We start from the raw sequence: 12200 nt of genomic DNA, 5'->3' as shown, positions 1-12200 counted from the left end.
ACAAAATAAATAAATGTTTATACAATATTTGTGTTCAAAATAGGGAATCACAAAATTAGTGAAATAACCAAATTTATAATCCATGCTATTTTTTTACTTTCTTGGAATTGGACTTTTGGACTTAGAAATTGTAAACTGTCATACCTCATCTTCAGATGAGGTAAAAAACAGTATCTTTACACGAATTCATTTCCACTCAATTCGAAAATACTCCCTTAGGCAAAGTGACATGCAACGTCACCAAATAATGGCATAATAAATGAAGAATTTACAAAAATTATAAAATTTTATTAAACACAAATAAATATTTATGCAGTGTTTGTGTAAAAGTTTATCATTTGTATAAATCATTCTTCTTTTCTTTATATTTCTTATCTTAAATCTCAAGAAATCTTAATCTTAAGAAAATTAATTTAGTTAATAATTAAGATTTAAGATAATTAAGATAATTAATTAAATAATTATTATTAATTAAATAATTAATTAATTAATTAAGATAATTAAGATAATTAAAAATAAGATAATTAAGATTTAATAATTAATAATTAAGAAAATTAATTAAATCTTAAAATCTTAAGAAAAATGGTTTGCTTTGCACTCGTAAGGTCAAATTGCAAAATAGCAATTTGAAACCCAGGTTATTTTTGGACTTTCTTGGACTTAGAAACTGTAAACTGTCATACCTTATGTGCGGGAGGACAACCACTTATCAAAAAACGGTATCTTTCTACAAACTCCTTAAACGTGTGCCGAATTGGGTAGCCAGCTCTACGGATACGTATCGTTTCCATCATACCGGAATATCGTAACTGTCTGCAGCATAATTCACGGTCAAAAACCTATGAAAAAAGATGTTCTAAATAACTTTTGATTGTAATTAAATATAGTCACATATATTTGAATATTACCAAATATAAAAATTATATTAATTAATGCAATTAAATGTAGTCGACTATCTTTACGATGAACTAATTGACCATAATTAAACATATCTAAATTAAATATAACTGATTTAATATAAAATAATTAACTCAATAACTTAAAATAATTGAAATGGAAAACAGAAAAGAAATAGAAAATAAATACAATATAAATAAATAAATATAATTAACCGACAAGCAAAATTAGCGACTGGTGAATTAGCAAAATTTTAAGCACTGTAGATTAGAGGGCTCAGTGCCAAAGTACATTAAGCCTAAAAAAGCAAACTTTGCGTCTTGCAAATTTCAATAATAACAATAATATATTCCATTTTTCAAACCTTTTAGCTTCGAAACATCTGAAAAAGAGATTGCAGGTTCCTAGGAAACGTATAAGCAGGTTTAAACATTTTGCTCGGCAAAAAATAAAAATATCAAGCGCCAAAAAATAAAATAAACCCCCAAAAAAAATGAAACTTACACTCGGTTTTTTCAGTTCATTCGGCTTCACACATCTGACAAAAAAGGGATTACATGCACTCAGGGTCCGCATAAGCGAATCTAAGCTTTTTTTGAACTGGGACGACAGCGTCGGGGCGCGTTTTCTGGTTTCGGACCCCATGGAAATATCATTTGCAAAAATCTCCTTTAAAAATTTGTTGCTGGAAACGTGGACTAGCTGCATTAAATCGGCACTGAACGTATCTCTGTTTTTCTCCAGAAACCCTAAAAAAAAAAAAAAAAAAAAAAAAAAAAAAAAAAAATTCGTGGCTGGAAACGTGGACTAGCTGCATTAAATCGATACTAAATGTACCTCTTCTTTTCTCTAGAAATCCTAAAAAAATAATTAAGTAAATTTAAAGTGGCGGTCTAGGCAGTGTCAACAAAGTGGCAGCGAACTCTACGTCTTCAAATAGAATGGCAATGCCATTTTTACTGAGGTACAAGATTAGTGGAAAACCCCTTTCGATTTGTGTTTGAGAGCCCTAAAAAATGAAGGAAAAATAAGAAAAGTTTAGATTGGCAGTTTGCCAGTGGCAGAATAATGGTAATAAAACCCATACTCTTCCTGGTAAAGATAGAATGAAGCCTCAATTATCTAGAAGGACAGCACTGAACGTATTTCTCTTGGGTTTTTTTTTTCAATTAAAGACAATAAAATTAGAGTGGCACCGTATGTACCTAATTTAGAGTGGCAGCGTATGTACCTACTTTAGTTTAATAGAAAGGAGAAAGGACTTGTACAAGAATTATCTGAGTGATAGATCACATGAAAACAAAAGAAATGTAAAGAAAGTGGAGAAAGCATTGAAATATGAACCAAGGAGGTGTGAAGTGGAGGCCATGGATAAAATTGCCGAGGATTTAGAAGATGCAGCTAGACGGCATAATAATAAAATATTGTACTGGCACGTTAACAAATTGAGAGGTAGTAGTCAATCCGGACTTGTCCCAGTTAAAGATAGGAATGGGGTGGCAATTAGCGATAAGACAAAAGCTAAAGCAAGATGGGCCGAACATTTTGAGAATTTGCTTAACCGAGATAGAGTTGCAGGAAAAAATATAGAGGAAAATGAAAAAGTTTGTGATACCTTGGATGTGAAGGAAGATTTGTTTTGTGAGGAGGAATTAGAAACAGTACTAAAAGGATTAAAGAATAATAAGGCTCCAGGTGCTGATAGGGTAGTAAATGAGTTTCTTAAATATGGTGGGTCTGAGGTTAGAAATAAGTTATTGGAGATTATGAATATGATTTTTGAAAAAGGGGAAGTACCTAATGATTTTAGGAAAACCTTAATTAAGCCACTTTATAAGAAAGGTGATAAAAGTGAGTGTGGTAATTATCGAGGCATTAGTCTGGTCTCTGTAGGTAGCAAATTACTTAGTAATATGATACTTTTTAGACTGAGAGATGCCGTAGACAGAGTTTTAAGAGAAGAGCAGTGCGGTTTTAGAAAAGGTAGAGGATGTGTTGACCAAATCTTCACTCTTAGGATAATAATTGAGAAGTGCCTAAGTTTTCAAACACCTATGGTCCTCAGTTTTATAGATTATGAGAAAGAGTTCGATTCTGTTGATAGAGGAGCTTTAGTAAAGGTTTTATCCTTGTATGGTATACCAGACAAATACATTAAAGTGATTATTGCTATGTACGAGAATAACACTGCTGAGGTTAAGGTATGAAATGAGGTTAGCAGCTGGTTTTGTATTAAATCAGGAGTTAAGCAGGGTTGTGTTCTACCCCCCTTTATATGGATTGTTTTGATGGACTTTGTCTTAAGGAGCACAGGAAAGGCAATGGGAGACCTCGGAATCAAATGGGAAGGAAAAAGTCTTCTGGACTTAGATTATGCTGATGATTTAAGCATCCTAGATGAAAGTGTGAGCAAAATGAATGAAGTTTTAGAGGCTTTGCGAGTTCAGGGTGCTAGTATTGGTTTGAAAATTAATGTTAGGAAGACCAAGTCACTAAGGCTAGGAATAAGTGAAGATGAAAACGTGACGTTGGGTAATGAAAAGATTGATCAGGTGGGCAGCTTCACTTACCTTGGTAGTATTATTACTAAAAACGGTTAGATTAGTAAAGATTTTAAAAGTAGAATAGCCAAGGCTCAGGGTGTTTTTTCACACTTAAAAAAAGTCTGGAGGAACAGAAAGATAAGTCTACTAACCAAGATTATAATATAGGAAGCTACAATCAAGACACTGGTCAGATATGGCTCTGAAGCATGGGCGCTCCGAAAAGCGGATGAATATTTGCTAGATGTTTTCCAGAGAAATTGCTTAAGGATTGTTCTGGGTACCCGGCTGACTGACCGTATTTCAAACAATAGGCTATACGAAAAATGTGGTTCAATACCGCTGTCTAGGTCTATAATGAAAGAAAGGTTGAGGTGGTTAGGGCATGTTGTTCGGATGAAGAATGACAGATTGCCGAAGATTGGTCTTTTCGGCCAACCCTCTAGGGCTAAACGGAAAGCAGGTCGTCCCCGTCTGGGGTGGGAGGACACTATAAAGAATGAGTTACAGGGACTGAAACCGTCGTTGGCGGGTGTAAAAAGAGAAACTTTGAATAGATTGTGATGGAGGAGGAGCGTGCGTAACTGTGTTGATCTCATGCGGCTTGGTGGTATGGTGAGTTGCTAGCATTTGTAATAGTAGTATTATAGAAAGAACTTAAAAAGCAAGTAAATAATGTGTATGTGTGGTATATACTTTTGAAATTTCAAGAATAATCTAAAAATCATCGACCACACATTAAAAGCACTATAAAAAAAAACTCTGATTTACGGTTTTGGATTTAAAATCCAGACCTATACTAAGTAGAGTTTTCTTTTGTTTATAAAGAAAATTCTGTTTTTAGAATCGAATTTTTTTTTAGCAAAAAAAGTCCAATTTTGTTAATCACGCGTCTTGAAAGCCAAAACTTATATACTGGCTTTTTTTTCACAATAAAAACAAATCTCAGGATTCCTTCGAGTTTTCAGTTTACTTCGAGCATTATCCTTTTCATGGTTGCAGCATCTACTGCTGCCTAATATAGAACAAATTCTAGCCCATAGTAATCGAAGATTTATAAAACCATTTTGAAAAAAATACTGTCAAATGAAGAAGAATCACCATTTGAAGCTGATTCAGGAATGGTAACTGTTATTTTGGCTTATTTTATTGGTAGAAGTTTATTATTTAAACAAATTTAAGGGAAATTTCAAAAAAACAGCCAGGAAATTCTCAAAAAAGGTGTTGAATCGAAATGAAAATTAAACTATTAGTCACCGTAGCCGAAAACCATTAGAGGGGAATTGCAGTCCCCTATCTTGAGCAACTAGAGAAATTGTTTTTGTTGTGGGAAGGACTAATTTTTAATTAATCAATTAATTAATTATAATTAAGTCAATTAATTAAGGGTTAATTAAATTAGCCCTTTTTCTTCTTTTTTTGCAGGAAAGAGTAGTCCCAATTTTAAAAGCTAGCATTTTTTTTTTTTTTTGACAAAACACTCTTAAATTTATATTGGCCCACCCACACTAACTACAGGTAAAACGAACGCTTTATGCTGCAAATTGAGGCAGATGTTGGTGACTGCCATTGATTTTTCAAATTGACTTATTTTCTTTTTGCAGTAAAAAAGGGTAATTTTGCCATTTCTCTCCTTTTTTAAAGAAAAGTAACCTATTAAATAACCTAATTATTATCTTTTTCTTATCAGCACAACTTAACTTAATTTCCTTTTATTTATTTATTAGAGCAAAACTTAAGTATGCTAAAGGCAAAAAAAAACAAGAAAAACAAAAGAAAAGAAAAACAAGAGAAAAACAAAAGGAAAGAAAAACAAGAGAAAAAACAAAAGAAAAGAAAAACAAGAGAAAAACAAAAGAAAAGAAAAACAAAAGAAAAACAAGAAACACAAAATAGTAAAAAAAAATCTACTAATAAATCATAAATAAAAGAAACATAGAAAGAAAGCAGACATATATGAATATAAGAATTACAAATGAATATTATAATAAACCCTATTCCTGTTTTATTAATTTTCGCGCATTTTAAGTAAGACTTGATTATTCATTTCAATTTATGCTCGTTTTATGATGTTCTTTTAATTAGATTGGAATTCTATTTTATCAGAATGTATCTAAGATCTATAAGATTTACATGTTCTTCTGAAAATAAGGAACATTATGATGCATTATCAAACCATGAAGAATAAACAGCTCCCCAAAGAGCTCTCTCAGAGAGTGGGGCTAAGGGCAAACTGTTAAGGGCAAACTGTTAGGGGCAAACTGTTCTGACAATAAAGCACAAGACATATTGTGTTCAAACTATAAGAAGCAAACAGCTTTGAAATGTGACATATTGTTGAATCATGAGTTTTAGGAATACAGGGTTTTAAGCCCCTTTGCTTAATGCCTAGACTTTTTCGAAGAGCATGGGGAAGTGAGTCAGGTGGAGGAATATTTTCTGAAAATAAAGCTTAAGATATATTTTCTTCAAGTCACAAAGAATAAAAGAATAGAATTAATTCATGAGTGTTCCTTACTTCGTAGACTATATATGCTGTGCATGGGAGCTCAATTATTTTCATAAAAATGGAAACAAATAAATTTCATTTGATTCATTAGGAAGTTTCTTTCCAAAGCTAGTTTATTCTAGTTTCATCTTACTAAAAGGGGGGAGAGGGAATGTACAAGAGGGGGGATTGTGTACCCCCTTGGGGTACACAATCCCATGGAGTACGCATGGGTACGTGTGGTTGTATCATAAAATGGGATTGCGTACCCCAATCCCATTGGGGTATGCATGGGAGTTCAATTATTTTCATAAAAATGGAAACAAATAAATTTCATTTGATTCATCAGGAAGTTTTTTTCCAAAGCTAGTTTATTTCAGTTACTATAAGAAAAGATTTTATTTAGGGAAAATGGCTATCATAAGCTCTGGTGGGTCGAATTGTCAAAAAGTACATAAAAGAAATTAAAGTAAGGAAAAAATTGTCAAAAATTGTCAAAAAGTACATAAAAAAATTAAAGTAAGGAAAAAATTGTCAAAAAGGTTGTGAAAATGTCAAAAACAATGAAAACTTGCCAAATTAAAAGGGAATGAAACTAAATAAAACATAACACAAAGACAATTTAGTCTCGTGACAGTTTTCAAACATAAATAGACTATAAGCCCTTAATTGAAAGAGCTCAAAAGTGGACTTATTCCCTTTTGCATTGAATTACTCTAGGAAATTTAATATTTACCTCTCGTATCGTAGAAAACAATCCCGGCAAAATGATTCATACCGAAGGAGGCGTTTATATCAGACCTAGGTTTTACGTAGTTTTTGTTCCGTCCGTGTTGTTTGTGAAGTTTAGCAAGCATGGTTTGATCAGTACCCTGCAAAATTTTTAAAAATTAAGCAGCATTCACACAAAATATCAGTAAAATCTGACAGACCTTGCTAAAAACATAAAAAAGAGTTAGGCCTAAACATCCCTCAAAACAGTCTCAAAAACAACTCAATCATAAAAAAATTAAAATCTATCAAAACTATATTTCAATACTACTACTACTAACAACTCACTGCAGCATCAAGCCGGCTGAGGCCAACACAGCTACGCAGGCTACTCCCCAATCCCAATCTATTCAAATCCTCCCTTTTTGTACCCTCCCAAGAAGTTTTCATTTCCCTTAAATTTTTCCTTACGATATCGTCCAACCCAATTTAGGGACACCTGCTTCTTGTTTGTTGTAGAAGGCTGCCCGACAAGGACAGGGGCAATCTGTCATGCATCATCTCCAAAACATGTCCAAGCCATCTCAACTTTTCTCTCACTATAACCCTAGAATGCGGGATTGGCCTAACGTTTTAATTATAATTATATTTATGTGGGGTTAGAAGCAATATTAGTTATTAACATCAATGTAGTTTCAAAAACTGATTCGATTAATATTATGAAGATACTAAATATTAACTTAAATTTCACTTAGATCACCAAGGACAGTGAAAATGAAATCTGATGTTGGAATCGGTAAAGTTGAAACTTACACAATAATATATATCCCAAATGAAAAAGACCTCTATATGCAATTATACAAGATGACCATATATATGCAAAATATATGCAAAATTATTTAGTTTTTGGTTGTAGTGGGTGCCAAATTAAAAAAGAGAAACGTGGATCAAAAATCAGCAAAAAATCAGATAAAAACATACGGCACCAAATTAGTTTTGCTTATTTGTTTTGCGTGGTATGCCAGATATGTGTATCAAACAGTTCGTGGTAACGAACTGTAAGTAAGGAGCAACCCGGCTCAATGGTAACCGAAACTCTAGAAAACGGTTTTTTGATACCAATAGATACATCAAAAGAATCAGATTTCAATGCTGATTCCAAATATATAACTTTCATCAAGTTTACTTCTACCCATCAAAAGTTACGCGCCTGAGAAAATTTGGCTGATTTTCAAAAAAAGGGGGAAAGACCCCCTAAAAGCTATAGAACCTTATTGAAAATCACACCATCATATTCAGCGTGCCAGAGAACCCTACTGTAGAGGTTTTAAGCTCCTATCTACAAAAATGTGGAATTTTGCATTTTTTACCAGAAGAAAGATCCCGGATGCGTGTTTATTTGTTTTTTTTTCCCCAGGGGTGATCGTATCGACCCAGTGGTTCTTGAATATCGTGGGAGGACTCATTGAAACGGAAAATAAAATTTCTTTGTCCCTTTTTCGATGATCAAAAAAAATGAAATTCAACTAGGCCCCCACCCATGCTTATTTTTTTCCCGAAGTCAACAAATCAAAATTTTGAGATTGCAATTTTGTTCAGCATGATTTAGAATGCTATAACCACGTCTTTTATAGTTACTTAATTCCTCGAAGGCCCCAGGGGGAGGGCTAAAAGTTATGAACTTTACCCAAGGTTAACATATAGTATTGGTTATTGGGAAGTATACAGAACTTTTCAGGAGGGTTTTTTTCTGTTAGTAGGGGGGGGGGAGGGTCGGGGGTTATGTTGGAGGGTCTGTCCATGAAGGAAGTTTTCATGGAGGAAGGGAAATTTCTATGAAGGGGGCGCCGGGCTTGCCAGCATTATTTATTGGTTATTGGGAAGTATACAGACATTTTCAGGAAGGATTTTTTTCAGGAGGGGGGGCTAAAGGAGGGGGTCACTCTGGAGAATAGTTCCGTGGAGGATGTTTCTTTGGGATAAGGGACATTTCTATGAAGGGGGCGACGGATTTCCAAGCATTATTTAAAAAACGATCAGAAATTAAATATAAAAAAAACTAGTTTTTTTCAACTGAAAGTAAGAAGGAACACTAGAACTTAAAAAGAAAATAAATTATAACGTAGATAAGGGGGTTCCGCCCCAATTCCGTACATCAATCACTACGCTACAGTTTTTTTAAATCTTTCAAACGAGCTAGACCTTCTCTTTACCTGGCCTGGGTGTGTGAGGGTTTTTTGTCTCAATTTTTTTGGTTAACTTTTATAGTAAAGTGCATTGTCGTTGCTAAGAGCAGAAGACTTTCGTATACGTAATAACACATACGTAATAAAAAAAAATAATAAAAAAAAACAAGCGATACGGCTCAATAGTAATCGAAACTTTTAAAAACGGAATTTTGATGTCATTAAATGTATCAAAAGAATGTGTTTATAATGCTGATTCTAAATATATAGATGTTATTAAGTTTAGTATTACTCATCAAAGGCTACGAGCCTGAGAAAATTTACCTGATTTTTTAAAGAGGGGGAAACATCCCCTACAAGTGAAAGAATTTTAATGAAAATCACACCGTCAGATTCAGCTTATCAGAAAACCCTATTACATAGGTTTCAAGCTCATATCTGCAAAAATCTGCAACTTTGTATTTTTTGCCAGAAGAAAAATATACGAATATAGAAGTTAGTTACGTAAGTTAATTTGTAAATTACGTCATAACCAAATTTAGAGACATCCATTTAGCAAAAGAAAAGCAAAATTTTTTGCAAATTTTGTTTACTTATTCAATGGCGGTGAGCCAAAATAAAAGCTGCATTAACTAATGTAAATGTCTGGTGTCACCACTCTGTAAACCTCTATTTAGTTCTTTATTTGTATGCCTTTTATATTGGCAGATGTAATGGTTTACGTAAATTCCAAAGATAGACGATAAATGTTGGTACATGGTCTTTATTAAATAACGTGAGAATACACATAGAGGAAACAAGGTAGCACAAGAACAAGTAGCTACGACGAAGGCGAAAGATGGACTGCCTTTACAAATGAACCAAGAATATAACTTTCCTGGAACGGAAGTTCCAGGCCTGGGAACGACCCCTTACCCACGATTAGCTTTAGTCCCAAGAGCTCCCCCCTGGACCGCTATCGTTGACACATAAATGCCCAACTAACTAAGAAATGAGATACCCGGAAAAGCTTCTCGAATTGATGTTAAATACTTTACACTAAAAACATTCAGAAATTATATAAAAAAAACAAATTTTTTCAACTGAAAGTAAGGAGCGACATTAAAACTGAAAACGAACAGAAATTATTCCGTATATGAAAGGGGCTGTCCCCTCCTCAACGCCTCGCTCTTTACGCTTAAGTTTGACTGTCTCACAACTTTATTTTTTAAAACAATAAAAACTTTAGCGTAAAGAGCGAGGCCTTGAGGAGGGGACATCCCCTTTCATATACGGACTAATTTCTGTTTGTTTTAAGTTTTAATGTCGCTCCTTACTTTCAGTTAAAAAAACTTGTTTTTTTTATTTAATTTAAGTAAAGGTCAAGATAAAACTCCTATATTGATACAACTGAATACTACTACTACTAACAACTCACCGCAGCGCCAAGCCGCCTGAGGCCAACACAGCTAGGCACGCTCCCCCTCCATTCTAATCTATTCAAAGGCTCCATTTCCACACCCTCCCAGGAAGTTCACATTTCCTTTAAATCTTTCTTTATAACTTCCTCCCACCCAAAACGAGGACGAACTTGGATTTTACAACTGAATAGGGATGTCAAAAATATGGCTCTTAGGGTAAGAGTGGCCCATAAGCCAGTCAAATATGGTCCGAGGAAAAAGTTACTTATTGACACAACAGAAGAGGTCCCTCAATCAGCACTTTGTTTGACATTTCAATCAAGGTAGCAACACAGAGAAACATAAATACCAATAGTAAAAAATCTTGTGACAAAAAACCTTTCCTTCTTTTGAATGGCCTGAATTTTCACATTAGGGGACCAATCAGGAAGAAATTTATTTAAAATTCTATTTACTGGCTTGCAATTATGCAAAAAGGTTATTAAAACATATTAAGTTTTAAAAAAGAAGTCATTTTTTCTCTCCAGAAATAAGAAACAATCTACATGGCTTGCAAAAATCCACCATAGACGCAAATTAGCCGAATTATAGAACACCCTTCTTACCGTTTAATTACTAGAAAATACTCTCTTTTTCTCTTTGCATTGCTAGATAAATTATGTGTTTTGTGCTGAATCACAAGCCTCTAATCGTTTCCTTTCATTCCCAATTAATTAAAAAAAACTTTTCGAGAAATAAGTTTTTCAAAGAAAATTAAAGGTCAATTTAAACTTCTGCTCAGGAAATTAAAAATTAAGTTAAAATCAAAGCTCAAAACGACCAGAAACATAAATTAAACAATAAGTTAAACCCGAATAGTGCAGAAATTAAACAAACATAGCAAAAATACACAACAGGAACTAACATAAATAAATAAATAGATTCCACAGCGATTAATGCTTACACTGTATATGAATATCAAAATTAAAACGAAAACAAATATTTTACTATTAAAGTATAAATGAAACTTAAAACGAACAGAAATTAAATAAACAATCAATGCGAACAAACATACAATATATATTAATGTAAATGAATAAATAAATCTTAAAACGAGTGAAATTTAAAAAGAATATGCAAATCAAGTTTGATCGAATAAAAATAACTACAAACAAGAGTTTGGGTATCGCCTCACTGCAGAAGCCCAAAACCTACTGCGTCGTTGGCGCTTTACTGAAAACAATTCTTTGAAATGTTTTCACTTTTGTAACTTTAAGAAATCAAAAATTAATTAAGATTTTAGGGAATAAATATCAGCATTTGTAGATTAAATTGACAATGTACATTTCTTTTCAGTAAACTCATTTGAATTTTTTTTCAGTAAAGTACAAATTATATTCTGGCTTTTAGAAAGCATAGGGGTTTTAAACCCTACTCATATTAATTTATGCTCGTTTGAGTCTGACTCTAATATTTGTTTTAATTTTTGTTCGTTTTGGGTTTCATTTATTTATTGATACTGATTTGGGGTAGTTGTATGCTTGGTAGATTATATGATAGTCCGGACGCCAGGTGTTGGAAATGTGAAATATACCACGACGGAATGGGGCTGCTACGAGAATTACCCTACCCGCCACCCCCTAAATTGACCATACGGTTTCAAAAAATACCGATGGCACTTGCTTGCGAGTGGTGGAACACTCCGAAACTTGACATTTTATTATATTTTGGTGTTTCATGCAAGAAAATGCATGATCCACAAAGTTTGAGGTGCAGTTTTCCGCTCAAATAGAAATGCCTAGAAGCCGTAGAATGTTTTCGTAACAAACTGACACGATTAGTTAGAAAAAATGGCAGAGTTAAAAAAAATGGCAAAACTATATGAGTCTTCAACAGTCTTGGAAAGTATAAACAAAATCAAATTGAATATTAAATATATAATGATATTAATTGTTGAAAGATCCATCACTTCAAAATATTTTTTCACTGTAATTTT

At 33.3% G+C, this 12200-nt stretch overlaps 1 protein-coding gene across 4 annotated transcripts in view; it reads right to left on the bottom strand.

Annotated features, from left to right (window-relative positions):
- ck (unconventional myosin-VIIa ck) overlaps positions 1–12200 on the bottom strand; it is a 251992-nt gene that overhangs the window by 92576 nt on the left and 147216 nt on the right. For all 4 annotated transcript variants that reach the window (XM_089106554.1, XM_089106553.1, XM_089106552.1 and 1 more), the window contains 3 exons: positions 6665–6800; positions 1402–1646; positions 684–839 (listed from right to left, as the gene is read on the bottom strand). In XM_089106554.1, coding sequence (XP_088962680.1) covers positions 684–839; positions 1402–1646; positions 6665–6800 — 537 coding nt within the window. The remainder of the gene's footprint in view (positions 1–683; positions 840–1401; positions 1647–6664; positions 6801–12200) is intronic.

The sequence above is a fragment of the Artemia sp. Qi Xiang Cuo genome, chromosome 21, assembly GCF_049724085.1.
Source record: "Artemia sp. Qi Xiang Cuo chromosome 21, ASM4972408v1, whole genome shotgun sequence".
Taxonomy (NCBI): Eukaryota; Metazoa; Arthropoda; class Branchiopoda; order Anostraca; family Artemiidae; genus Artemia; species Artemia sp. Qi Xiang Cuo.
The sequence above is the reverse complement of the archived record's forward strand: the minus strand, read 5'-3'. Positions and strand labels throughout refer to the sequence as shown.